This window comes from Phacochoerus africanus, chromosome 1 (assembly GCF_016906955.1).
Source record: "Phacochoerus africanus isolate WHEZ1 chromosome 1, ROS_Pafr_v1, whole genome shotgun sequence".
Classification (NCBI taxonomy): Eukaryota; Metazoa; Chordata; class Mammalia; order Artiodactyla; family Suidae; genus Phacochoerus; species Phacochoerus africanus.
Window position 1 is genome coordinate 54,387,920 of NC_062544.1, and position 25,134 is coordinate 54,413,053.

The following is a 25,134-nucleotide window of genomic DNA, read 5'->3' on the forward strand; positions in this document are numbered from 1 at the left end:
TTGCTGGTCCTTCTTTTTTTGCTTGAACTGTGAATTTTGAGAATTCCAACCCTAGTATCTTATCTCTTATCCACTCTCCCTCTGTAGGTGATCTTCCCCAGATCCATGGTTTGTTTAATTTATTCTTAAAACATTTTTTTTTTAATGGCCGCACTTGTGGCATATGGAAGTTCCTGGGCTAGGGGTGGAATTGGAGTTGGAGCTGCAAGCCTAGCACCACAGCCAGGGCAACACCAGATCAGAGCCACATCTGCTACCTATGTGCAGCTTGTAGCAACACTGGATCCTTAACCCACTGAGCGAGGCTGGGGATGGAACCCACATCCTCAGAGAGATGTCAGGTCCTTAACCCACTGAACCACAACAGGAACTCCATTACAATTTTTAATGAAAAAGGCAGTTATATATACTCATAATTGTAAAAAGCAAATGTAGTAATAATAGGACATATGATGAAGAGTCTAGCCTTAACTCCTGTCCTCTAGTCTATTAGTTCACTTTCCCAACAGGCAGTTATGGTTACCAGTTTCTTGATACCTTGCCAAAGATAATCTTTATATTTATAAGCATGTGGGGCTATAGATCTTTTAAAACATCATAAATGGTAACATTCTAAATAGATACACCATTCTGTCACTTGCCTTTTTTAAAAACAAATTTTTATTATAGTTGATTTACAGTGTTGCACCAGTTTCTGCTGTACAGCAAAGTGACTCAGTTATACATATATAAACATTGTTTTTCGCATATTATCTTCCATCATGTTCCATCTCAAAGGGTTGGATATAGTTCCCTGTGCTATCCAGCAGGACCTCATTGCTTATCCACTCCAATGCAATAGTTTGCATCTACTAACCCCAAACTCCCAGTCCATTCCACTCCTTCTCCCTCCCCTATGGCAACCACAAGTCTGTTCTCCATGTCCGTGAGTTTCTTTTCTGTAGATAAGTTCATTTGTGCCATATGTTAGATTCCAGATATGTGATATCATATGGTATTTGTCTTTCTCCTTCTGACTTACTTCACTTGGTATGAGAATCTCTAGTTGCATCCATGTTGCTGCAAATGGCATTACCTTATTCTTTTTTATGGCTGAATAGTGTTCCATTGTGTATATGTGCCACATCTTCCTAATCCATTCATCTGTCAATGAACATTTAGGTTGTTTCCATATCTTGGATAAGTTGTTGAAGGAAAAAAGTTCTTTGTCCCTTACAAAAGTTTTGAAAATAATTAGTATGCATGTACATGTCCTTATTGTTTACATAGTTCAAATGGAAAGTACTTGGGAACTCCCTGGTGGCCTAGTGGGATAAGGATCTGGCATTGTCACTGCTGTGCCACGGGTTCATTCCCTGGTCTGGAAACTTCTGCCACAGGCACGCCTGTATTTTGGAGACTAGATTGAGGAGAGGAGACATGAGAGGCTACTGCTATGTTTTTCATTATGAAGATTCACCTCCTTTACTATAAGACCAAAAATTTTAAATTATGATTATAATTGTTAAACATGTAGGCTAGTTTCAGAGGATTAAACAGCATGAATATGACTTGTTTTTTAGATATAATCTCATTATATTTTAAGGGTATTAGTGTCATTTGAATTTTTGATTAGAGATTCCTAGTTCTAATAACTAAACCAATTGGAACCATCCCATGTAAACCTGACATTATATTAATGGAAAATCTGAAGGAGAGTTGTATAGTTGAGTAAATATAATATTTATTTTCCCTTCTGTTGCTTTTTTTCTTAATTACAGGAAATCGCAAATGAATCTTGAGTTATATAACCTTCCTTCTAAGATGATCTCATTTCTAGGCAGTTTTACATCAAATATAGATATTTGATGTATTATATTTGACCTCCAAACTATGTTTTTTCCTTAATAACTATTATTCATGGCTGACTTCCTTCCAAAAGAGAATTGTAATGGCCAAAGGGTAATTTTTTCCAGCTTTATTGAGGTAGAATTGACATATAACATTGTGTAAGTTTAAAGAGTACCTTGTGATGATTTGATATATTTATACATTTTGAAATGATTACCACAGTAAGGTTAGTTGACACATCTGTCACCTCACAAAATTACTTTTTGTGCGTATGGTGCAGACATTTAAGATTTGCTCTCTTAGGAGTTCCCATCGTGGTGCAGCAGAAACAAATCCTACTAGGAACCATGAGGTTGCAGGTTCAATCCCTGGCCTTGCTCAGTGGTTAAGGATCCAGCACTGCCGTGAGTTGTGGTGTGGGTCACAGACGCAGCTCGGATCTGACGTTGCTGTGGCTGTGGTGTAGGCCGGCAGCTGTAGCTCCGATTAGACCCCTATCCTGGGAACCTCCATGTGCAGTGAGTGTGGCCCTAAAAAGCATAAATAAATAAATAAATAAATAAATAAATAAATAGAAAGAAAGTATTTGCTCTCTTAGAAACTTTCAAGTATATGATACAGTATTGTTAACTATAGTAACCATGCCAAACTGTACATATCTCGAGAACTTATTCATCTTATAGTTGGAAGTTCGTACCAAAGGGTAACTATTTTTTTTTCCCCACTGTACAGCAAGGGGATCAAGTTATCCTTACATGCATATATTACATTTACATTTTTTTCCCCACCCTTTGTTCTGTTGCAACATGAGTATCTAGACATAGTTCTCAATGCTACTCAGCAGGATCTCCTTGTAAATCTATTCTAAGTGGTGTCTGATAAGCCCAAGCTCCCAATCCCTCCCACTCCCTCCCTCTCTCATCAGGCAGCCACAAGTCTTTTCTCCAAGTCCATGTTTTTCTTTTCTGTGGAGATGTTCATTTGTGCTGGATATTAGATTCCAGTTATAAGTGATATCATATGGTATTTGTCTTTGTCTTTCTGGCTCATTTCACTCAGTATGAGATTCTCTAGCTCCATCCATGTTGCTGCAAATGGCATTATGTCATTCTTTTTTATGGCTGAGTAGTATTCCATTGTGTATATATACCACCTCTTCCGAATCCAATCATCTGTCGATGGACATTTGGGTTGTTTCTGTGTCTTGGCTATTGTGAATAGTGCTGCAATGAACACGCGGGTGCATGTGTCTCTTTTAAGTAGAGTTTTGTCCGGGTAGATGCCCAAGAGTGGGATTGCGGGGTCATATGGAAGTTCTATATATAGATTTCTAAGGTATCTCCAAACTGTTCTCCGTAGTGGCTGTACCAGTTTACATTCCCACCAACAGTGCAGTAGGGTTCCCAAAGGGTAACTATTAATGGCTAACAATAATAGAGGATTCATTTGAATGAATTTTGCATTGAAACAGTAGTAATCAGTCTTTAAGCATTATGCTTTAGGGAAAAGCATTGGATGATATCAAAACCTGAGAAAATGTTTTGTATGTGCTATTATATACATTATCTTAAGCTAGAAGGATATACAATGAAATGTTAACTATGTTAACTATTGTTATCATCTTTGGGTGGTGAAATTGTGTCTTCAGTTTTTCTTTGTGTGTATGTGTGCATGCCTGCAGTGCCGTGCATGTGCTTTCCTTTGTTATCTGATTCTTGTCTATTTGTATACCCAGGAAACAATTTTTATGTCAAAACAGATGGTCATTTACTTAGGTAAGGAACATAAGGAAAACCTGATATAAGAACATTTTATATTAAAAGAATATTGAATACCCAACATAAGCCACCAGTGTGTCTTAGTGGCCAGCATAGATTTACAGTCTTAGCCTCTCTTAAAAGATGTGCATGTGCAGATCAAAGAAGGAAGAGGCCCATTGGGATCTGCAGATCTTCTTCCTCCTTCCCTTTCCTTCCTGTCTGTAAGCTGTGGTTTTTATCCCTGTGGTTTAAAGAGTCCACCATTGAAGTTCAGACTTTCTCATTCCTTCTCTGTATGTTTCTTTTCATCTTCTTTTTTGCTAGGTGGAATACCGGCTGAAGTCCTTGTGTCTTTTCCTTTCCATCCTTCTTTTTCAAAGGACATTTGGCTTAAAGGAGGCTGCTTTATCTGAGAGGGCTGGGAAAGGAAAGACTATAAAAATGGTTCCCTTTAGTGGTTACTATATGAATCCAAGTAGTATTCTCTGATAGGTGGTAAAGCTACAGAAGCAGCTAGTTAATTAATTCTGTGTAGTTGATGGTGCTTTAATAAAGTACTGGGAATTTATAAAGAATTTTCCTGGCACCTGAAAAGACACTTAAATGGACTTACCTTGAAGTGCATTAGGTGGGCCTAAGCTAACACTGACATGAGAATTATTTAAAAATAAATTTGAGGAGTTCCCATTGTAGCTCATCAGGTTAAGAATCAATGTATCGATGAGGATGTGGGTTCAATGCTTGGCCTTGCTCATTGGGTTAAAGGATCTGGCATTGCCGTGAGGTGCAGTGTAGGTTGCAGACATGGCTCAGATCTGCCATTGCTGTGGGTGTGGCGTAGGCCATCAGCTGCAGCTGTGATTTGACCCCTAGCCTGGGAACTTCCATATGCCCTGGGTATGGCTTTAAAATGAATGAATGAATGAATGAATAAGTAAGTGAATTTGAGCCTCAACTTCCATTTGCCCTGGGTGTGGCCCTAAAACAGACAAACAAACAAATAAATAAATTTGGGCCTCAGATTCCCATTCAGGTTAACTAGAAGCTAACAGTGAGACACAGTGGTTTAGCCAGTCTATGTCTACCACCCGCTAAGCATGGAGTCTATATGGAGAATTGTGTGCCAGCCACTCAGGCCCTTGCAGGCTAGGCTATTGGGCATAGCCTGACACTGTGCAGGAGTAACCAGAGTCCATGGAAAACAGAGCAGTGCATGGAGCACTCTTAGGGATCTTTGAGCTAGAAGGACAGTGAGACTGCTTATCTCAACTGGACCCTGGCTCTAGACAGAGGCTTGAGTTTGGCAAAATCCTTTGTAAAAATAATTTTCACTTAGTGAAGTTCTTAGAGATTTGATTTGTATTTGTTTTGAGGACCACACCCTCATAGATACTACTCAGGTTTGTTTCTGCTGAGCCACAGCAGGAGCTCCTGATTTGTTTTTGTTTTGTTTGTTTTTGTTTTCTCTCTTTTTTTTTTGGCTGCCCCAAGGCATGTGGAGTTCCTGGGCCAGGGATCAGATCTGAGCTGCAGTTGCAATTTATGCCACAGCTACAGCAGCACTGGATCCTTTAACCCACTGTGCCAGACCAGGGCCAGAACCTGCATCCTGGCATTGCAGAGATGCCTGTTGCACCACAGCGAGAACTCATAGAGATTTGATTTGTGACGTAATAATTTTGCTGTTCTAGGCAGAGGCAGGGAAAAACATACAGAATCATGGTCGTGCTTCATAAAGATGAGATGAACAACAGTCACAGTCTTCAAATCATTGGTAGTTATAAAATTTCAAGTAGTCTTTCACCAGAGTTAAATACCATCTTCAAACAAATATTTCCTCAGGACCAGCAGGGGCCTCTGTTAGGGAAGAAGATATTAATAGTAGTTCTGATGATCATTTCTGCATATTCAGACTGCCAGCCATTGTGTAGTAATTCTTCAGCTTTCAGTTATACATAGCCTGCTACTACAAAATAACAGTAGCCATTGCTACAATCCATGTGACAGCTAAGGCAGGCTTTATAATGTGCACTCCTACTCTGTCCACTCTCACCCCTGCTTCTAGCCATGGAGTTGGCAATGTGGTAAACTTATTCTAAGATAGTTATAGCCCTTTTGCCATTTGCCACAATGGCATAAGACACTGGAGACAATATTAGCCATTTGTATTATTTACTAGTAAAGGAATGCTATAGCAGGATGAAAACTGAGACAGAGAATATACTTTTTTATGTTCTTTAACTTTGTATTTTCTTTCTTTCTTTCTTTTTATTTTTTTGTCTTTTGTCTTTTTAGGGCCACACCTGCAGCATGTGGAGCTTCTCACTTCCCAGGCTAGGGGTCCAATTGGAGCTGTTGCTGCCAGCCTAAGCCAGAGCCACAGCAACGCCAGATCTGAGCCGTGTCTGTGACCTACACCACAGCTTATGGCAACGCCTATCCTTAACCAATGAGCAAGGCCAGGGATCGAACCTGCAACCTCATGGTTTCTAGTCGGATTTATTTCCATTGCACCATGACGGGAACTCCTAACTTTGTGTTTTCTACCAAATTCTGCCTTTATTTCTTTAGTTTTCTGCTCCTTGCTTAAATAATGATCAATGCAAATGAGCCCACATTTTGGTTGTTATATTTGATTTGGATCTTCACATTTTAGGTAGGAAATTATGCCCAAGAATATGTACAGGGGAAATGAAGGGTAACAAAAAGTGATTCAAGAGAAGATAGCACATGGTAGGGCTTAATAGCCTATGAGAGATATTAGTGGTTTACAGCCCTGATTTTTATTAGCATAACCTGAGGAAATTTCAGAAATTACCTGATGCCTGGGCACTACTCTAAGAATTTGTTTTCATTGATCTGAGACAGGATCCAGCATGAAATGAAAACCGTTGGATTATATATTTTCTGTTTAGCTCTAAAAGCAGAATTAGTATTATTGAGGGAAAAGTACAGGATAGGAAGTTTCAACTCATGGCAGTGAAGAATGTTCTGGTAATTATAACTTTCTTCTTCTAGAAATATTCAAGTAAACATGAGTTAACTCTTTGGGAAGGATGCTATGACAATGACTGCTTTGGATACCATATAGGATTTAATCATTCCTTTGTTTTTTAAAAAGTAAGTGCTGCTGTGCTACTGCAGATTTGGCATGGTGTATGCTAAGGTCAGTTTTGGGCATTTGAGTTTGAGGTGTCTATAGGACCTCTAGGTAGAGAAGTTTGTTCAAAAGAGTCATGACTGAGAGAACATCGATGAAAAGATCATGATGGCAATCACTGTCTTCTTACTGTTTTCCATTCATGGTACCCATTTCTCATAAACTTATGTGTTGATAGTGATAAACAAGACATATGCTCATGGAGCTTATAGATAAAGAACCTGAAAACTGAAGAATCTTTACAAAATGACCCGGCAACATCTTAAATTATCGTCTGCGTCAGCTGGATTGCTGCAGTGGAGCCAAGGGTTGCAATTGGATTATGAATTCTTGAGAAAACACCTTTGTGATAGATCTAAGATGAGTGACAACATATGCAGACCTTGAGGTTGATGAGAAAAAAAGACGTTCTGGTGGTGATTTCTTAGCCTAGAAAATAAAATGTTGGAGAAAGATTTTCAAGGTCTTTTTACTTATATTTTGCTTTATCCTCTTTTGCTATCCTTTCCGTTCATCTCTTAAATTTTCTTCCTTTTTAAATATCAGTATTATCAGTTCTTTTTTACATTTTATTTATGTATTTATCTTATTAGGATATAGTTAACTTACAAAGTTGTGTTAATTTCAGGCATACAGCAAAGTAAATCAGTTATACATATATCCATTCCTTTTCAGATTCTTTTCCCATATAGGTCATTACACAGTATTGAGTAAATTTCCCTATGCTATACAGTAGGTCCTTGTTACTCATCTATTTTATATATAGTAGTGTGTATATCAGTCCCAACCCCCTAATTTATTCTTCCCCCACCATGTTTCCTCTTTGGCAAACATAAGTTTGGTTTCAGAATCTTGGAGTCTCTTTCTGTTTTGTAAGTTCTGTTGTGTCATTTTAAAAATTAGATTCTATATGTTAGTGATCTCATATGATATTTGTCTCTGTCTGATTTCACTTAGTATGATAATTTCTAGGTTCATCCGTGTTGCTGCAAATGATATTATTTCACTCTTCTTTATGGCTGAGTAATATTCTGTTGTATATATGTACTTGCTCTTATTTATCCAACCCTCTCTTGATGGATGTTTAGGTTGCTTCCATGTTATGGCTATTTATGTAAATAGTGCTGCAGTGAACATTGGGATGCATGTATCTTTTCAAATTATGGTTTTTTCCAGATGTATACCCAGGAGTGGGATTGCTGGGTCATATGGTAGTTCTATATTTAGATTTTCAAGGATCCATCAGAAAGTCTACAAACAGTAAATGCTGGAGAGGTTGTGGAGAAAAGGAGCCCTCCTAAACTGTTGGTGGGCATGTAAGCTGGTGCAGCCGTTATGAAGAACAATATGGAAGTTTTGTAAAAAACTAAATATCAGTTCTTAAATAGAGATATTTCTTGATGAACAATTATTTTTTAGTATCTGTTTTTTTAAATTTGATAGAGTTCTTTGAAAAACTTACTGAAAATATAATATTGATATAACTTTAACACCCATAGATATCGAGAGGCAATTCAGAAGTGGGATGAAGCACTACAGTTAACCCCAAATGATGCTACCCTGTATGAGATGAAATCACAGGTAATGACTATGAAGAATTTCACTTTGGTTATAAAATTGCACTGTTTGTCTGGTGAGCAATGATGAACCAAAAGAGCATTTCCTCCCGTTTTCTTTTTCAAATATAGTTTATTTAAGAAAGACGTATGTCACCATATTATTTATGACTCTTCTTTATGCATCAAATTTGAAATTTGTTTGCCTTCACAATGAAGTTAACTTTAATTTCAACCTAACTGTGGGTAAGATATGAGCAGATGCATATCTTTTAAAAAGTCACCTGTGATCACTTAAATAAATGAAATGTGTTTAGCTTTCCTTGGAAATTAATTGTAGTGGATTTAGCAATAACTTAGTCTCTTCAGAATGAGGATGGATCAGATTTTTTTTGTCTTTTTTTGGCTGCCACAAGGCATGTGGAGCTCCCAGGCCAGGGATCAGATCTGAGCCGTAGTTGCGACCTAAGCCACAGCAGTGGTAATGCTGGATCCTTAACCCACCATATCCTGGGGATCAAACCTGCATCCCAGCACTCCCAAGATGCCGCTGATCCCAAGTGCCACAGCGGGAATTCCTGGATTGGATTTTTTTTTTGGCCTGCAGTCATGGGATATGGAGGTTCCCAGGCCAGGGGTCGATTCGGAGCTGCAGCTGCTGGCCTACACCACAGCCACAGTGATGCCAGATCTGAGCTGTGTTTGGGACACCTATACCACAGCTCATGGCAATGCTGGATCCTTAACCCATTGAGCAAGGCCAGGGATTGAATCCACATCTTCATGGATACTAGTCATATTCATTACCCCAAGCCACAACAGACACTCCTTGGATTGGATTTTAGATGATGCCGTTTCTCCAAAAATGTCTGAGTCCTTAGTAAAAGGTCAGAATAGACTCAATTTATTAATAGTTTAAAAATAACATTTGTACTTAAAAATGCATTTATTATATTTTGTGGGAAAGTTCATAAAGAAAACTTCTAAGCACTTGTATTAGGTTATCCAAGAGACTTTAAAAATCTCAAACAGAACATTAAATGTACTTTTATCAGGGAGTAGTTGCAATTCAGACTTGATCTACAAACTGACAACCTTCAGATGATGATCCCAAACAGGGCACATCCCTTTCCAGCTCTGATTTTAGTTTGCCGGGAAAAACTCAAATAAAATATGTCCACTGAATGAAGTGCTTTAAGGACCTTGGATAAGTCTTTCATTTTCAGCCTTGAATATGTTTGTATATTAAAGGTAGGATTTGTGACAAGCGGTGTGAAATGAGTTGTTTAATTTGGAACCTGATAGGAGTTGCCTTGTGGCTCAGTGGAAACGAATCCTACTTGTATCCATGAGGATGCGGGTTCAATCCCTGGCCTCACTCAATGGGCTATAGATCTGGTGTTGATGTGAGCTGTGATTTAGGTTGCAGGAGTGGCTTGGATCTGGCTTTGCTGTGGCTGTGACGTAGGCCCGCCGCTGCAGTTCCAATTAGCAGTTCCAATTAGTTCCTAGCCTGGAAACTTCCATATGCCACAGTTGCCACCCTAAAAAGCAACAACAACAACAACAAAAAAATGGAACCTGATAATGCTGGTTGTGTCACAAATCTTGTGAAATACAAATGGTCCCAAAGATTATAGATAAAATCCAGCCCTTTCTCATAAATTGAAGTGGAGGGGTCTGGACCTCCCTGATTTTTCTGGTTTGTATGATTTGAAGAACTTGGTTTTGGGGAGACTGGTGGAATGTTTAAATGATATTTTTAGCAGAAAGATGTTTGCTAGGGACAGGATGGGTGGTTGAACGAATTTAAATTTACCTAGTTTGACAGCAGTACCTGGGGTTCCCTAAAAACCACATTGTAAGTAGAATAAATAGAAGGGGAATTGAGAGTTCAAAGAGCTCTGAGCCACCATGGCCAGAATATGGCCACCTGGTTTTGACCAGATGAACAGTAGGGTTCAATAATTGAAAAAGGAATAGTTAATATTTTTCAGTTTGTTTTAGGAGTAGGAAGAATATAATTTCTAACCCTGACTAGCAGAGGAGGGAGTCAGCACCACTGATTTACAATGTTTACCAGACTAAAAATATATTTTTAAAATGAAAAGAGTTGTTTATATATGATTATCCATTTTTTGGCTAGTGTTTAGTTTGCTCATTTATGAATATGAATGATGGGTTTTGTTTCTTCTTTTTGGCTTTAGGTCCTAATGTCTCTTCATGAAATGTTCCCAGCAGTTCATGCTGCAGAAATGGCTGTCCAGAGAAATCCACATTCGTGGGAGTCTTGGCAAACTTTGGGGCGTGCTCAGCTTGGATTAGGAGAGATAGTCTTGGTAAGGAAGTCAGAGTATTACAGTGATGACATTTTGTTTTGACATATTTTTGATCAGCTGAACCAAAAAGTAAATAGTCGTTTATCAAATCGACCCAAAAAAGTAAATAGCAAGTAACCTTTTGAAGGTATTAACCCATAAACACAGATCAAAGTTATTACCGAACATCTTTTTCCATTGCAAACATCAGTTATATCAGTGTCAGAATATTTTTCGAGTATTTGGCATCATGGGAATTAAAAAAAAAATGAACATGAAATGTTGGCATTTGATAAACCTTATTTAAATACAAAATAACTCTTAGCTTAATTCCTTGCATCATTAAATTTACCACATTATAAAGTGGTATTCATATCACCATGGAGACAAAACCACTAAAAGATTATGTTGAGGAAAGAAGAGTAGAATATGGCAGAGTAATGGTGATAAATATTTAGACTGAGGAGTTCCTGTCGTGGCTCAGTGGTTAACAAATATGACTAGCATCCACTAGAACCCAAGTTTGATCCCAGGCCTCACTCAGCGGGATCAGGATCCAGCATTGCTGCGAGCTGTGGTGTACGTTGCACATGTGGCTTGGATTCCGTGTTGCTGTGGCTGTTGCGTAGGCTGGCAGCTACAGCTCCAATTCAACTCCTGGCCTGGGAATCTCCATATGCCACAGGCGTGGCCCTAAAAAGACAAAAGAAAAAATTATTTAGATTGAAAAGGGGCTTGTGGGGGGAGAAATAGGGAAGGGTAGAAGCTTATGAAAATGAATACATTTCATTGTATAAAATTTACTATAAACTGGTACTTAATGCATTTCTAAGCTTGTCTGGACTATGCCTTGTAGGTAGCAAAGGCTAAGTAGGTCAGAGTTGACTGTGAGAATTGTCCTGTTTTGTTTTTGTTTTGACTGGGCCATGTATACCCAACTTAATTTTTTAAAAAGTGTTTGCAAATCTAATATAGTGGTGCCAAATTTCCTCTTTGTCCTTAAATAAATTGTGATTTTTTATGCTTTTATTAGCCTTTTATAGTTAAAAATAAAACAAAACCAGGAGTTCCCGTCATGGCTCAGCAGAAACAAATCTGATCAGTACCCATGAGGATGCAGTTTCCATCCCTGGCCTTGTTTAGTGGGTTAAGGATCCGGAATTGCTGTGAGCTATGGTATAGGTCACAGATGTGGCTTGGATCCCGCATTGCTGTGGCTGTGGTGTAGGCCAGCAGCTACAGTTCCGATTCAGCTCCTAGCTCGGGAACTTCCATATGCCACAGGTGCGGCCCTAAAAAGCAAAATAAAATAAAATAAAATAAAAATAAATGAATAAATAAAGACATTATTGGGTCAACTGACAAAACTGAAACACAAATGGTAAATTAAATGAAAATAGTGTATCACCATTAATAGAAAAAAATAAAGCAAAACCAAATAAAACCCCAAAAACTTTCTTTAAAGGCTAAAATTATTGGTAAATCCTGAATTTAACTTTATTAATGACTTTAGTAAGTTGTACATAACTTAGATTTTTTCTGATACTCTTACATCATTATTTCTGATTATCAAAAAATGTTTGTCAGATTCTCAGAGATGCTAAGGAATTTTGGTGAGAGAAGAATTGATTAAAGTGGAGTTCCTGTCATGGCTCAGCAGAAAGGAATCTGACTAGCATCCATGAGGACACAGGTTCAATCCCTGGCCTTGCTCAGTGGGCTAAGGATCTGACATTGCTGTGAGGTGCAGTGTAGGTTACAGGTGTGGCTTGGATCTGGTGTGACTGTGGCTGTGGTATAGGCTGGCAGCTACAGCTCCGATTTGACCCCTAGCCTGGGAACCTCCATATGCCACGGGTGTGGCCCTAAAAAGATAAAAAAAAAAAAAGAAAAAAAAATTTTTGAAGTAAAGTAACTTAAAAATGATAATCTGAAATAAGATTCCAGTGGTAGAAACCAGTTTAACCAAAGTTTGTTTTCTTTCCTTGCCATTTAAAGCATAGTCATCTTTCTTCTTCTTTTATTTTTTTTGGGGGGGGGGTCTTTTTAGGAATTCCCATCTTTTTTTTTTTTTAATCTGAAGACTAAAATTGCATCAGAGTTGGGAAAAAGAAACTAATTTAGTTTTCTAGTAAGTTAACAGCAATATAAAAGTCTATCCATAATAATTTTTATCAATTTCTCCTTTATTAAAAACTTAAAATCATTATCTGTTTTGCTAAAAGTGCCTGTGGTAATGGAAAAAAAATTTCCAGGACATAATATTTAACAAGATTGTCCTATAAAGAAAGAAAATATACCACAGGAGAGACAACAAAGATACTTTGAATCAACCAATAAAAGTAAAATTATTCAATATTTTAAGTTTTTAAAGTAAGAGTACCAGTTCAACTGTTGTTTTTTTTCCCTTGATACATTTCTTTCTATTGTGAAATTCTTGGAGGAATTAAAAATATTTTCCCCTATTTAATACAACTTTAGGGCTCTACTTGAAAAAAGTCTAAATTTATAATTTTTATGTAAACTTAAGCTATTCTTTTGAAACACTAGAATAGTTAAAAAATAGCTACACAATGTCATGATGAAGGGGTACTATAAAAATAAAAGCAAGCAAATTTTCTAACATCTAAGAATTCTTAATATATGTATACAGTGGGAAAAAAACATAAGAAAATACCAGATAAGGAGTTCCCTTCATGGCTTAGCAGTTAAAAAGCCTGACTAGGATCATAAGGATGCGGGTTCAATCCTTGGCCTCACTCATGGATTAAGGATCCATCATTGCTGTGAGCTGTGGTGTAAGTCATAGACACAGCTTGGATCCCCTGTTGCTGGTGAAGGCTGGCAGCTGTAGTTCTGATTCGACCCCTAGCTCGGAAACCTCTATATGCTGCAGGTGCAGCCTTAAAAAGTGGAAAAAAAAAAAAGAAAAAAAAGAAAATACACACATCAGTAGAACAAGCAGTAAATTAAAAGTTTGACATATCTCTATGAGTAATTATTTAGATTTTTAGCAGGGTCGAGTGTATATGTTGGAAAATCGTTACAGGCTTTGTCTGTTCTTCATTTTCTAATTCTTTGAAGTGTAAAAAGCTATGCCGAGGGTGTGGCCCTAGAAAAGACCAAAAAACAAACAAACAAACAAACAAAAACTTTAAAGGTTTTTTTACTTGAGATCTTTCTTTTTAACATAGGCATTTATCATTAAAAACTTCCTACTTAGTTCTGCTTTTGCTGTATCCTAGAGTATCTATAGGTTATATTTTCATTTTTATTTGTCTTCAGATACATTCTGTTTTCTCTTTTGATTTCTTTTTTTTTTTAAATTTTTTTTCTTTTTTTTAGGTCTACACCTGTGGCATATGGAAGTTCCCAGGTGAGGGGTCAAATCAGAGCTACAGCTGCCAGCCTACACCACAACCACAACAACACCAGACTGGAGCCACATTTGTGACCTACACCACAGCTCACAGCAACGCCAGATCCTTAACCCACAGAGTAACCCAGGAATCGAACCCGTATCTTCATGGGTACTAGTTGGGTTCGTTTCCACTGAGCCACACCAGGAACGCCTTGATTTCTTTTTGATTCACTGGTTTTTCAAGAATATGCTGTTTAATTTCCACATATTTGTAAATTTTCCCAGTTTCCATCTTGATTTCTAATTTTATGCCATGGTAGTCAAAAAAGATACTTGGAGTGTCTTTAAGACTTGTTTTGTGATCTAAGATGTGATCTATCCTGGAAAATGTTCCCTGTGTTCTTGAGAATAGTGTGTAATTCTGTTGCTGTTGGATAAAACATTCTATATATGACTGTTAGGTCCCTTTGGTCTGTAGAGTTGTTCAGGTCTTCTGTTTCCTATTGATTGTCTGTCTGGGTGTTCCATCCATTAGTGAAAATAGAGTATTGAAGTCTTCTTTAATACTTTATTGCTATTTCTTTCTCCCTTCAGTTCTGTCATTGTTTACTTTATATTCTTAGGTGTTCTGATGTTGGGTGCATATATATTTATAATTGTTACATGTTTCTGATGAATTGACCCTTTTATTATTATACAATGTCCCTGTTTCCTGTGACGTTTAAGACATATTATCAGTATTATGATCTAAACTATTGGCTTCAAAGGTGTGCATTCCTAGTATCCTTCTGATTATGAGTTATCTCAGGAAATTCCCAGTTTCATATGTTTGCTCATCTGCAGAAGCTGAACAATGCATTTGCCTTGTTCCAAACTATAATATCAGTACCTCTGTATTTTTCATGAAATATAAATTTTATTAATTCAGCACCTTTTTCATGTCTTAGAATGCCTCATGGGCGTAATCATGAAGATCAGTTTCTTTTGTATTGTGGATAAAGAAGTTTACATGATGATAAAGATTTTTTGCCTTGATACTGGGACACAGTACCTCCATTTAAATGTACTTTTTAGACTTCATCAACAATTTTTCAGCCACTTTCTTTCACACTATGACTTTTTTTTAAATTGTAACTATCATCTAGTGGTTAGAGCACAGATCTAACTTCCATCTTTACAGTCCAATATGTTGAGAAAGAAAAAAAAATGAGAGAGATGTGGATATTATGTATTACATTAAATACACTCATTTTTAAAACTAAGCAAACAAAAACTCTGACACTTTCTCCCTCCTAGGCAATTCGAAGTTTTCAAATAGCCCTTCATATCTATCCAATGAACCCTGAAATCTGGAAAGAAGACCTTTCTTGGGCAAGAACGCTCCAGGAGCAGCAGAAGGTAGCACAGAGGATTAAAAAAAGTGAAGCACCAACAGAAGTAACACATTTCTCACCAAAGTCAATTCCTGATTATGACTTTGAAAGTGATGAGATTGTTGCTGTTTGTGCAGCTATTGCTGAAAAACAGAAGACAGTTTCAGCAAATAAAACAATGGTTATCGTGTCAGCTTCTGGGACTGTAGAGACTGTGACTGAGACGGAAGATGGTGCTGCGCCGCCAGATGGCTCTGTTTTTATCAAAGCCCGATGAAGCCCAGCAGGAGTCATTGGAATCTGTCTTTGATTTTGCCACTTGAGGTTTTAGGCATGGGGGCATTTACTGTGGAGAAACAGGGCAAAACTCCTGTTTATAAATAGGTTTCTCAGATGAGCCATAGAAAAACTAAATTGAGGAATTATTGTATAGTGTTTGGACTATACTTTGTTAAGTTATGATTTCCTCCTAAGATTAAAATTCTGAGTACAATATTTGGTTAATAAGCTTAAATAACTTAATGCAAATATATGAGTGAACGCTTTTCAAAGACACAACCTGAACAGTAAATTCTCGATAGTGCATAACTTGACCACCAGTGTTATTAAAATGTTGACTTGTTGACTTTTGCTTTATGATAAAGGAGGTAGGTGATTTCTTTCCCTGATAGAAATGTACTGTTACTACTCACTCTTCTGTTTTTCTTGCATCATTAGAGTAAGACTCTCACAAAGCTTGAGCCTTTTTGATACTCATTTTGATTCAAAGTTGTTATTTGGTTATACATAGAATCTTTGAAAGTTTGGCTGAAAATGCATGCAAATGCGTACATGCTGAACATTTTCTGAATTTTCTCTGAATTCCGATTTGTGCTTTTGCTTATGTTTTAACTTTAAAATTATAACAATGGTTGATGCCACTTTCAGTATTTGTGAGATGTATAAAGTACTGATAAATATCAGAATGATGGTTTTATTTTTTTTTAATTATTACAGTAGATAGCAAGTCACTTTTAAGATGTACATTTTTAAACAAGTAGCTCTTATATATGCATCAAAACAAATTGCACTGCTAATGTCCCAGTCAAAAGCAGTATTTTCTTTTCCCTTTTTTTTTGTTTTTTTTTGTTTGTTTTTAGGGCTGCACCCAAGGCATACGGAGGTTCCCAGGCTAGGGGTCAAATCAGAGCTACAGCTGCTGGCCTGTGCCACAGCCACAGCAAGTCGGGTTCTGAGCCACATCTGCGACCTTCACCAGTGCTCACAGCAGTGCCAGATCCTTAACCCAGTGAGCAAGGCCAGGGATCAAACCCACATCCTCATGGATGCTAGTTGGATTTGTTTCTGCTGTGCCACAACAGGAACTCCTTCTTTTCCTTATTTTTAAAAGATTAAAAACCTTTAAAGTTCTTAACTTATCCCTTGCTTATAACTTTTCAGCTGATATTTTAGAATTCCTTTTCCAAATAATTTTCCTGGAACTACTCAGTGAAATGAGAAACAATTATAATTATATCTAAATAGCTAAATTATATCTTTCTAAAAATTAAAAGAAGAGATGTTATTAAAGTGCCAGTGAGTGAATACTTTAGGCACAACATAAATAGAAACTGAAATGTGATTTATGGTTCAATTCCATGAGTAGAAAAGGACATATTGAAGAATATATTTCATTGAAAGTTCATAGTCACATCCACAAATCAATACTGTCATTGTAATGTTAATTATTATTTTTATACAACATATATTGAAGTACAGTTATATAGAACTGCTGGCACTGTTAATTCTGACACTCAGGAAGCTGTAATTGGTGTAAAATTAATTTCATCCTTGTTAGAGATGAAGTAAGATACTTTATTGTAAGGAAGCTTACCTTTCTATCTTGGAGCATGTATGTAATGGTCTATGTTTTTGTCAGATGATTTAGAGAACATTTCCTTTAGTGGAATAATTACCTCTTTTTTTCAGATTTGGAGAGGTTAGCACTTGTCTTGAAAAGCATTATATTTTTCCCCAAAGTTATATCAGCCAGTTAGCTCTGGTCCAGAGAGGTTAGTTTTAGAAAGATCCAAAAAAACCCACAGATATTAATTATATTTTATTTTGGTTAATAAAGAATACTCAAAGGATAGGTAGTTGGGTATCTATAGGAGTGAGCTCTTACCATTTTGTATGTTGTTTTGAGTAACGGGTGTTTGTTTATTGTATTATTTGTGAACAAATACTTTTTTTTTCACCTTTTAAAGATTTGCCTATTGTTTTGTGTTGCTAGCTTTAAAAAAATTTGATTTATTTAATTTCTTTCTCATGTAAAAATAAAATATGTAAAGCACCTTGTATGGTGTCTTGCACGTGAAATACTCAGTATATGGTATTTCTGTGAAGAACTTGAATTAGTTTTGAGTTACTTAACCTTACTTTCTTCTGATTTTAAGAAAGGAGGAAAGCTTCTTTGTAATCTTTTGCTTATCTGAAAGTGAGAAGTCACTACTACCTTTTTTTTTTTTTCTTTTTAGGACCACACACATGGCATATGGAAGTTCCCAGGCTAGGGGTCAAATTGGAGCTGTAGCTGCTGGCCTATGCCACAGCCACAGCAATGCGGGATCCAAGCCGTGTCTGCGACATATACCACCACTCACAGCAATGCTGGGTCCTTAACTCACTGAGAGAGGCTGGGGATCGAATCCATATCCTCATGGATTTTAGTCAGGTTCCTAACCCACTGAGCCACAATGGGAACTCCAAAAGTCACTACTTTCGATATCATAGGACAGATGGCCATCGCTTGGTGATTAATCTTGGTATAAGTTCTACACCTCAACCCAAAAGAAGCAAGACCCTGGATGGAGTGCATGTAGCTACTAGGTCTATTGATGAACCTACTGTTTCCTCTGTATTGACATGGGTAGGCAGGTTAGTCTCTTCCTTATTTAGAGATTAGATATATGATGTTTTAGATGCAAGATGAAGGAGAGAAAGAAATAGTGAATTATGGAGAGGAAAGGCAGCTCATTTCTTCAGGCCTGAAAAGATCCTTAGTTTATACTCTTATGTACATGAAAAGAAAAATACATATATTATTTTATAAGGATGTGACTACTGATAGATCTTTTTTTCTTTTTCTTTTTTGGCTGCCCCACAGCATATGGAGTTCCCAGGCCAGGGATCAGATCTGAGCCACAGTTGTGATGTACACTGCAGCTGTGGCAAAACTGGATCCTTAACCCACTGCTGAGTGGGGGATCAGACCTGCATCCCAGTACTCCAGAGACGCCACTGACCCACTCTGCCATAACAGGAACTCCCTGATAGATCTTTACTAAGCTTTCTAACTGTAATAGCAAATTCTTGTGAATCTGAAAGAAAGATAATTTATGATATTGATACAATTAAAAATATTTAATATACTTTCTGAAATACTAAACACAAGTTATATTGAATATAATTTGAATGATTCTTATTTTAAAATTTTATGGCATAAACGCTCATTAGAGCACTACACATCCAGACCATACCTGAGAATTTGAGAATCATGTATTATTCTCAGGACAACAGGTTCTTAGATTATAAACATTGAAAAGTCGTGCAAGGTATAGATCACAGAACCTAGATCTACTTTAATTGGGGCCTACGTACAAAATTTTATGGTAGTCTAAGTATGCTGTCAGCTTTTAAATTGATGTTATATGTCAAAACTGTAGTGAAGGCTTTAAATTAAAAGCTTCGTCTCGGAATGCTAGAATTTCCATGGTTATAACTGATCAGTATAGCCCTTTTAGTTTGAAAATTATGCTTTATGTAATGATGTCAAAAACTTGCCTCACTCTCTTTCCCAGCAGTAGGAAATTGTCATTCATTTCTTTAATTTCAGCTTCATGAGTCAGAAACCCTTCTAAATTGATTTAGGATTTTGACTTCGTGACATACATGTATCTAAGTGAGTTCTACGTTGACACAAGAACCATAGCACTATAATTATCGTCAAATCAATGGGCGTATTAAGTGTGTTTTTCCTGAGATATCATTAAACTGATGGTCTATTTTGTAATCGATGACATTGTAGGATTGAGAAAGTATTATTTTTTAACCAGTGATAAAATACACAAATCTGTAAATGATTTACCCATTACCAAAGGAAGTTAAAATGAAATATGTCACTTTAGCCACATGTAATTAAATATGCCCACTTGAATGGAAGAGAAGGGGTGGTCCTATAGCTGTGTACCATGAATTGTGCCTTAATGTGTGCTGTGTGTGAACTTCACCTGCTATGTGTGCCAAGGTGGAAGAAAGGGTAAAAAAATGCTTATCTTAAGCTAGTCTTTGTTGGGAAGGCAGAGGATGGGCATGGCTTTTTTTCCACAGTGCTGCTTTGGACATCTGTTAACCAAGGAATTCCAGTCTCTCTTCCCACCTCCTCAGTAAAGGGAGTTTAGGATAAAGAACTGGACATACAAACCCCTTTCTCCCTTTTTTTCTCCAGATGTGTCATGCCTGGATAGAGCCTATGTTGTGGGCTCTTGTCAGAAATAATATGTTTTGCAGTGAAGGCGCTCTGCCACTGCAAGGGGAGACCTGTAGTTGTGCAGGAAGGCCCATGCCTTGGTGAGCAGGTCTAATTCTGGCTTTGATATTAGGTGGCCCTTGTTGGCTCAAACCCAGATTACATCCACTTAGACTTTTTCAGCAATAAATCTGACATTAAATCTTTGCATGACTTTTTGTCTCTCAAGTGGCTCAAAGTCAGAAGGGGAAAGGGGGTGTTATTTTTATGACTCTGCAAACCCCAACAAAGATTAGTGCAGATTGTATTTCGAAGTAAGCCTGAGACAAAAACAAATTGGGAATTTCTAATTTTATATTTTTTTAAAATCATGGAAATTCTATTGAAAATGGGTCATGTTAATGACAAGGCAACATGCAAACATTTGTTCAGGATATTTAAAAGGTCTACTGCCTGGGCATTGTGATAGACCACAATATTGACTCTAGATTTCATTTGAAAGAAAGAATATGTAACAATATCTCTGCCCATCTTGTCTTTCTTAAGAGTGTAATGTATATGTAATAAAATGTACTCATTATAAGTTTACAGTTTGAAGAGTTTTGACAAGTGTGAATATCCTCACCATTATCAATAGGTAGAATATTTCCATCACCCAGAAAGTTCTCAAATGCTCATTTGTAGTCACTTCCCTCCACCCCAACAACCAGCACTATTCAACTAATTTGCTTTCTGTGGCTATAGATTTGACTTTTCTAGAATTTCTAGTAAATAGATATAAAATATATATTCTTTCTGAGCTTTTTCACTCAGCCTAATTCTATTAAAATCCGTCCATGTCGAAATTCTTCCATGCTCTTATACATATGAGTAGTATGTTCCTTTTTATTGCTGAGCATTATTCTGTTGTATGGTTATACCACAATTTGTCACTATTCATATCTGTTGATAGACAGCTAGGTTGTTGATAGACATCTGCATTTTGATCTATTATGAATAAAGCTGCTATGTACATATGCCGTAAATCTGTGTGTGGATCTATATTTAAGTACCTGGGGGTGGAATTGCTAAGTTTTATGGTGCATATATATGTGTAGCTTTAGAGGAAACTGAAACTTCCAAAGTACTGGTACCATTTTGCATTCCAACAAGCAGTATATTAAAAAAGTTTCATATCCTTGTCAATGCTTGGCATTGCTGTTGCTTTTCATTTTAGTGACTTTAGTGGATGTATAATGGTATTCAATGTGGTTTTAATATGCATTTCCCCGATGATGTTGAGCATCTTTTCAAAAGCTTATGTGACATTTGTATATCTTCTTTTGGAAGTGCTTTTTCAAATATTTTGTCCATTTTTTTATTCAGGTTATCTTATTGAGTTCTAAGGATTTTTCTATATTCTGAATAAAAATTCTGATATGTATGTATTACGAATATTTTGTCCCCATCCATGGCTTGCCTTTTTCTTAATGATACCTTTTGAAGAGTAGAAGTTGGTTATATTTTTTGTGTGCCGAGAAATATGTGCTTACTCAAAGATCAGAAAAATTTTCTGTTTTCTACTAGGAGTTTTACAGTTTTAGCTTCTATATAATTGCGTCTGTGATTCATTTCAAATTAATTTTTATGTAATGTATGAGGTAAAGTGATAGATTCATTTTTTTAAATTTTAAGTTATTCAAATACTATTCATTAAAACAACAACAACAACAAAAAAAACAACTATCCTTCACCATGTATTTAAGGGTCTGCCTTGAGTTCTGGAGTCTGTTGCACTGATCTATATGTCTATTCTTTAGCCAGTTCCACACTGTCTTTTAGTCTTAAAAACCAGGGTGATTTTCCCAACTTTGTTCTTTTTTTTTCTGTAAGAATTGTTTTTACTGTTTTAGTTTCATTCATATGCGTTTTAGAATTATTTGTCTCTACATCCTGATCTGCTGGGATTTTGACTGGAATTATTGACTCTGTATATCAGTTTGGGAAGAATTCCTGTCTTAACAGTATCCCATTTTGTTTGTTTGTTTTGTCTTTTTAGGACCACACCCATGGCATATGGAAGTGCCCAGGCTAGGGGTCAAATTGGAGCTGCAGCTGCTGGCCTATGCCATAGCCACAGCAATGCTGGATCCTTAACCCACTGAATGAGGCCAGGGATTGAACCTAAATCCTCAGAGACACTTTCGGGTCCTTAATCTGCTGAGCAACCTCCTGTCATTGTTTTAGATCTTCAATTTCTTAGGAATGTTTTTTAGTTTTCTGTCAATAAGTCTTCCCTATACTTTTTGGTGAGTTTAATCCCTGAGTATTTCATATTTTTGATTCTGTGAAAAGTGTTTTTAAAATTTCATTTTGCAGTTTGATACTATTACATAGAAATATAATTGATTTTTGCGTACTGACCTTGTAGCCCACAATCTTGATTATTCATTTATTAGTTGCATTAACTTTTTTGTGGATTCTTTAAGCTGTTCTGCACATATTATCATGTTGTGAATGAAAACTGAGCACCTTTTATTTCCATCTCTTGCCTTATTACACTGGCTAGAATCCCCACTACACTGTTAAATAGAAGCTGCGAGAATGGACATTCTTGCTGTGTTTCTAATCTTTCACTATTAAGTTTTATGGTAGCTGTAGTTTTTATATGTGTCCTTTGTTAAATTGAGGAAGTTCTTTTCCCTAGTCTGCTGAGAACTTTTTATAGTGCATCCACCAGAATATCATATGATTTTTCTCTTTTATTCTGTTAATATGATGAATTACATGTATTTTTCTTTTCAAAATTGTAATTAGGTATTACCAAATAAAGTAATAAACAATTCTCAAGTTAGAGTGCAAAATGAAAGCACCTTATTATTTTAAAGGTGCAAAAGCAAGAAAATACAACATAAATTTATCCACATTTTAAATAGTTGCTGGTTTGGTGGGAAGATGCCATTTTAAAACCTTTTCAATAGAAAAATGATTTATAAATCAGTTTACAGAAGATGAAAAAAATCAATGTTTAATACCAACTTTAATTATAAATAACTGAAAAGAAAATTGTCCTCTCTCCTGTGTTTGCTCCACTACTTCTGCTCTTTGCCTTTTGGAGAAAAATATTGCATTGTAAGGCTGCCATCTTTTTGTACAAGGACAAGGATCGAAATCTTCCTTAATGTAATCTTTTTCCATACAAGTCTGAGTGGAAGGAAAACCAGCTTCCCAGAGACTCTCGGTGTGTCGGATGGAATGTAGTAGAATTGGTGTCTTGAGCAGGAAGCCAACTTCTCTTTCTTCCGCTGGGAAATCTGCATAATAAATTTTACATTCCTTACATGTTGTGTTCAAACAATTTTCTTCTCTTCTTTTTCCCGAACCACCTCGATTTGAGGAAAATTTTGTGAGCTAGTCTCTCATCATCTTTAAAGTATGGCTCCACAAATGCTTTCTGTTTGACTTTATGTTGTTTATGACCATGAGTGTTTGGTTTCTTTGTAGTAGCTGATAATTTCTTATCTTCATCTGATACTTGTGGGAGGTTATCTGCCAAACAGGATTCATATTCTTCATGTATAGTCCGATCAAACATATCTTCCAGGCTATTATTGTTCATTTTTTTTTATTGTCATTTGGACTTTTTTCTCCCTTCTGCTCTTGCTTCTTCATTTTAAAAGCATAATTTCACTAACCAAGTGAAACAGTCCATGTCCGATATCTCTCCTGCTAATCTTGACTGACTACCATCCTTTGTATCCATTTTGGTAATATCCATTTTATACTGAGAAATTTCTGCTCCTGGATATATACTCCACCGGCTATTTTCAAAGGGTATACATCTTGGCTTTTTTGTAGAGACTTTGTTTAAGCAATTCTACACGGATTTATGGAAAAACTGATGCGAGTTCATGTGCTCTGTGGACTGACCAGGTTTTTTGTTTGTTTTTTGCTTTTTAGGGCCGTACCCAAGGCATATGGAAGTTCCCAGCCTAGGGGTGGAATTGAAGCTATAGATGCCAGCCTAGCCACAGCCACAGCAATGCCAGATTCGAGCCACATCTGCGACCTACACAGCATCTCACGGCAACACTGGATCCTTAACCCCCTGAGCAGGGCCAAGGATCGAACACGCATCCTCATGGATACTAGTCAGGTTCATTACCCCTGAGCTATGATGGGAACTCATTAGGTTTATGCTGTGGATGACTGCAAGACTTTGTTGAAGTTTTCTCGGTTCATTTGCACACCCAGAGTGCTCCACTTTAGTGTGTTTTTGTTCCATGTATCGGATGTGAAGTTTCTCCTTTCTTCATCCCCAGTTAGCACCAGAAAATAAAAAGGCTGTTATTGGTGAATCTGCAATTAGATATTCCTCAGATTCAAGATCAGCTGCTTGATGTTGCTGATCATTCTCAGTTTTCTGCTGCAGCTGTTCAGAGAGCTTTTTATTTTCTTCCTGTAGAGTATTCTTTTTATTCATAAGCTCTGTGATAAGTTTAAGATTCTGCTGCTGAATATTTTCACAACTCTTGCTGTTTTCTTCTGTATGTGTTCTTCCGTTATGCATAGCAATCCCACATAATCCTGCTCTTAATTGATCTTCTAAAATTTTAATGGTTTCATGAAGAACTTTCCATTGCTCTCTCAGCTGTTGATTTTTGGTGAAGAATTCTTCTAGTCTTTGTGCATCTAAAATTAATTCCTTTTTCAGTTTGGTTACTTCTACTTGTACGCCTTGTGCTCCTTTGTCATGATACTCCTTTAGTTTTGTCCAAAGATCCTTAAAGTCATTAGATACATCTGCAGAACTAGAGCTTCCACAACTGCTTCCCTAGACATTCATCTTCAGTTGCCTAGTGTTTTCTGATCTTTTCTGTTATATCATGTATGTCTGAAGTTGTCTTTGGCCAGTTTAAATAAGGCTTGCAAGGTTGCCTCAAGATCCCGGAATGCTGGCAGCAGGGAAGGGAGCATGCTCTGGGGCTGTGAAGAGATGGTCCCTGTTTGCTTTTCTCCTCTTTCCCTCACTAATCTGCCAATCCCCCAGTGGCAAAGCAGCCCCCTCAGGACAGCCCGACATGTAATTTTCAAATGTCAAATCAACTGCATTTCTGGGCTAAAATAAACCTTATTTAGTTATGATGGATTATCCTTTTAAAGGTCTTTTTGATTCAATTTGGTAATATTTTATTAAGGATTTTTACATCTATGTTCATGAAAAATATTAGACTGTACTTTTTTGTAATTTTTTTTTTTTTTTTTTTTTTTTTTTGGTTCTTGAATCAGA

The 25,134-nt window shown here is 36.8% G+C and overlaps 1 protein-coding gene and 1 pseudogene across 2 annotated transcripts in view; one reads left to right on the forward strand and one right to left on the reverse strand.

Moving 5' to 3' along the window:
• Positions 1–16,513, forward strand: part of TTC33 (tetratricopeptide repeat domain 33) — a 39,760-nt gene extending 23,247 nt beyond the window's left edge. For both annotated transcript variants that reach the window (XM_047766582.1, XM_047766592.1), the window contains exons 3-5: positions 8,250–8,331; positions 10,514–10,645; positions 15,282–16,513. In XM_047766582.1, coding sequence (XP_047622538.1) covers positions 8,250–8,331; positions 10,514–10,645; positions 15,282–15,635 — 568 coding nt within the window. In that variant the 3' untranslated portion in view covers positions 15,636–16,513. The remainder of the gene's footprint in view (positions 1–8,249; positions 8,332–10,513; positions 10,646–15,281) is intronic.
• A 6,371-nt stretch (positions 16,514–22,884) lies between these two features.
• LOC125138146 (DNA endonuclease RBBP8-like) lies at positions 22,885–25,058 on the reverse strand (annotated as a pseudogene).
• Positions 25,059–25,134: the final 76 nt, after the last annotated feature.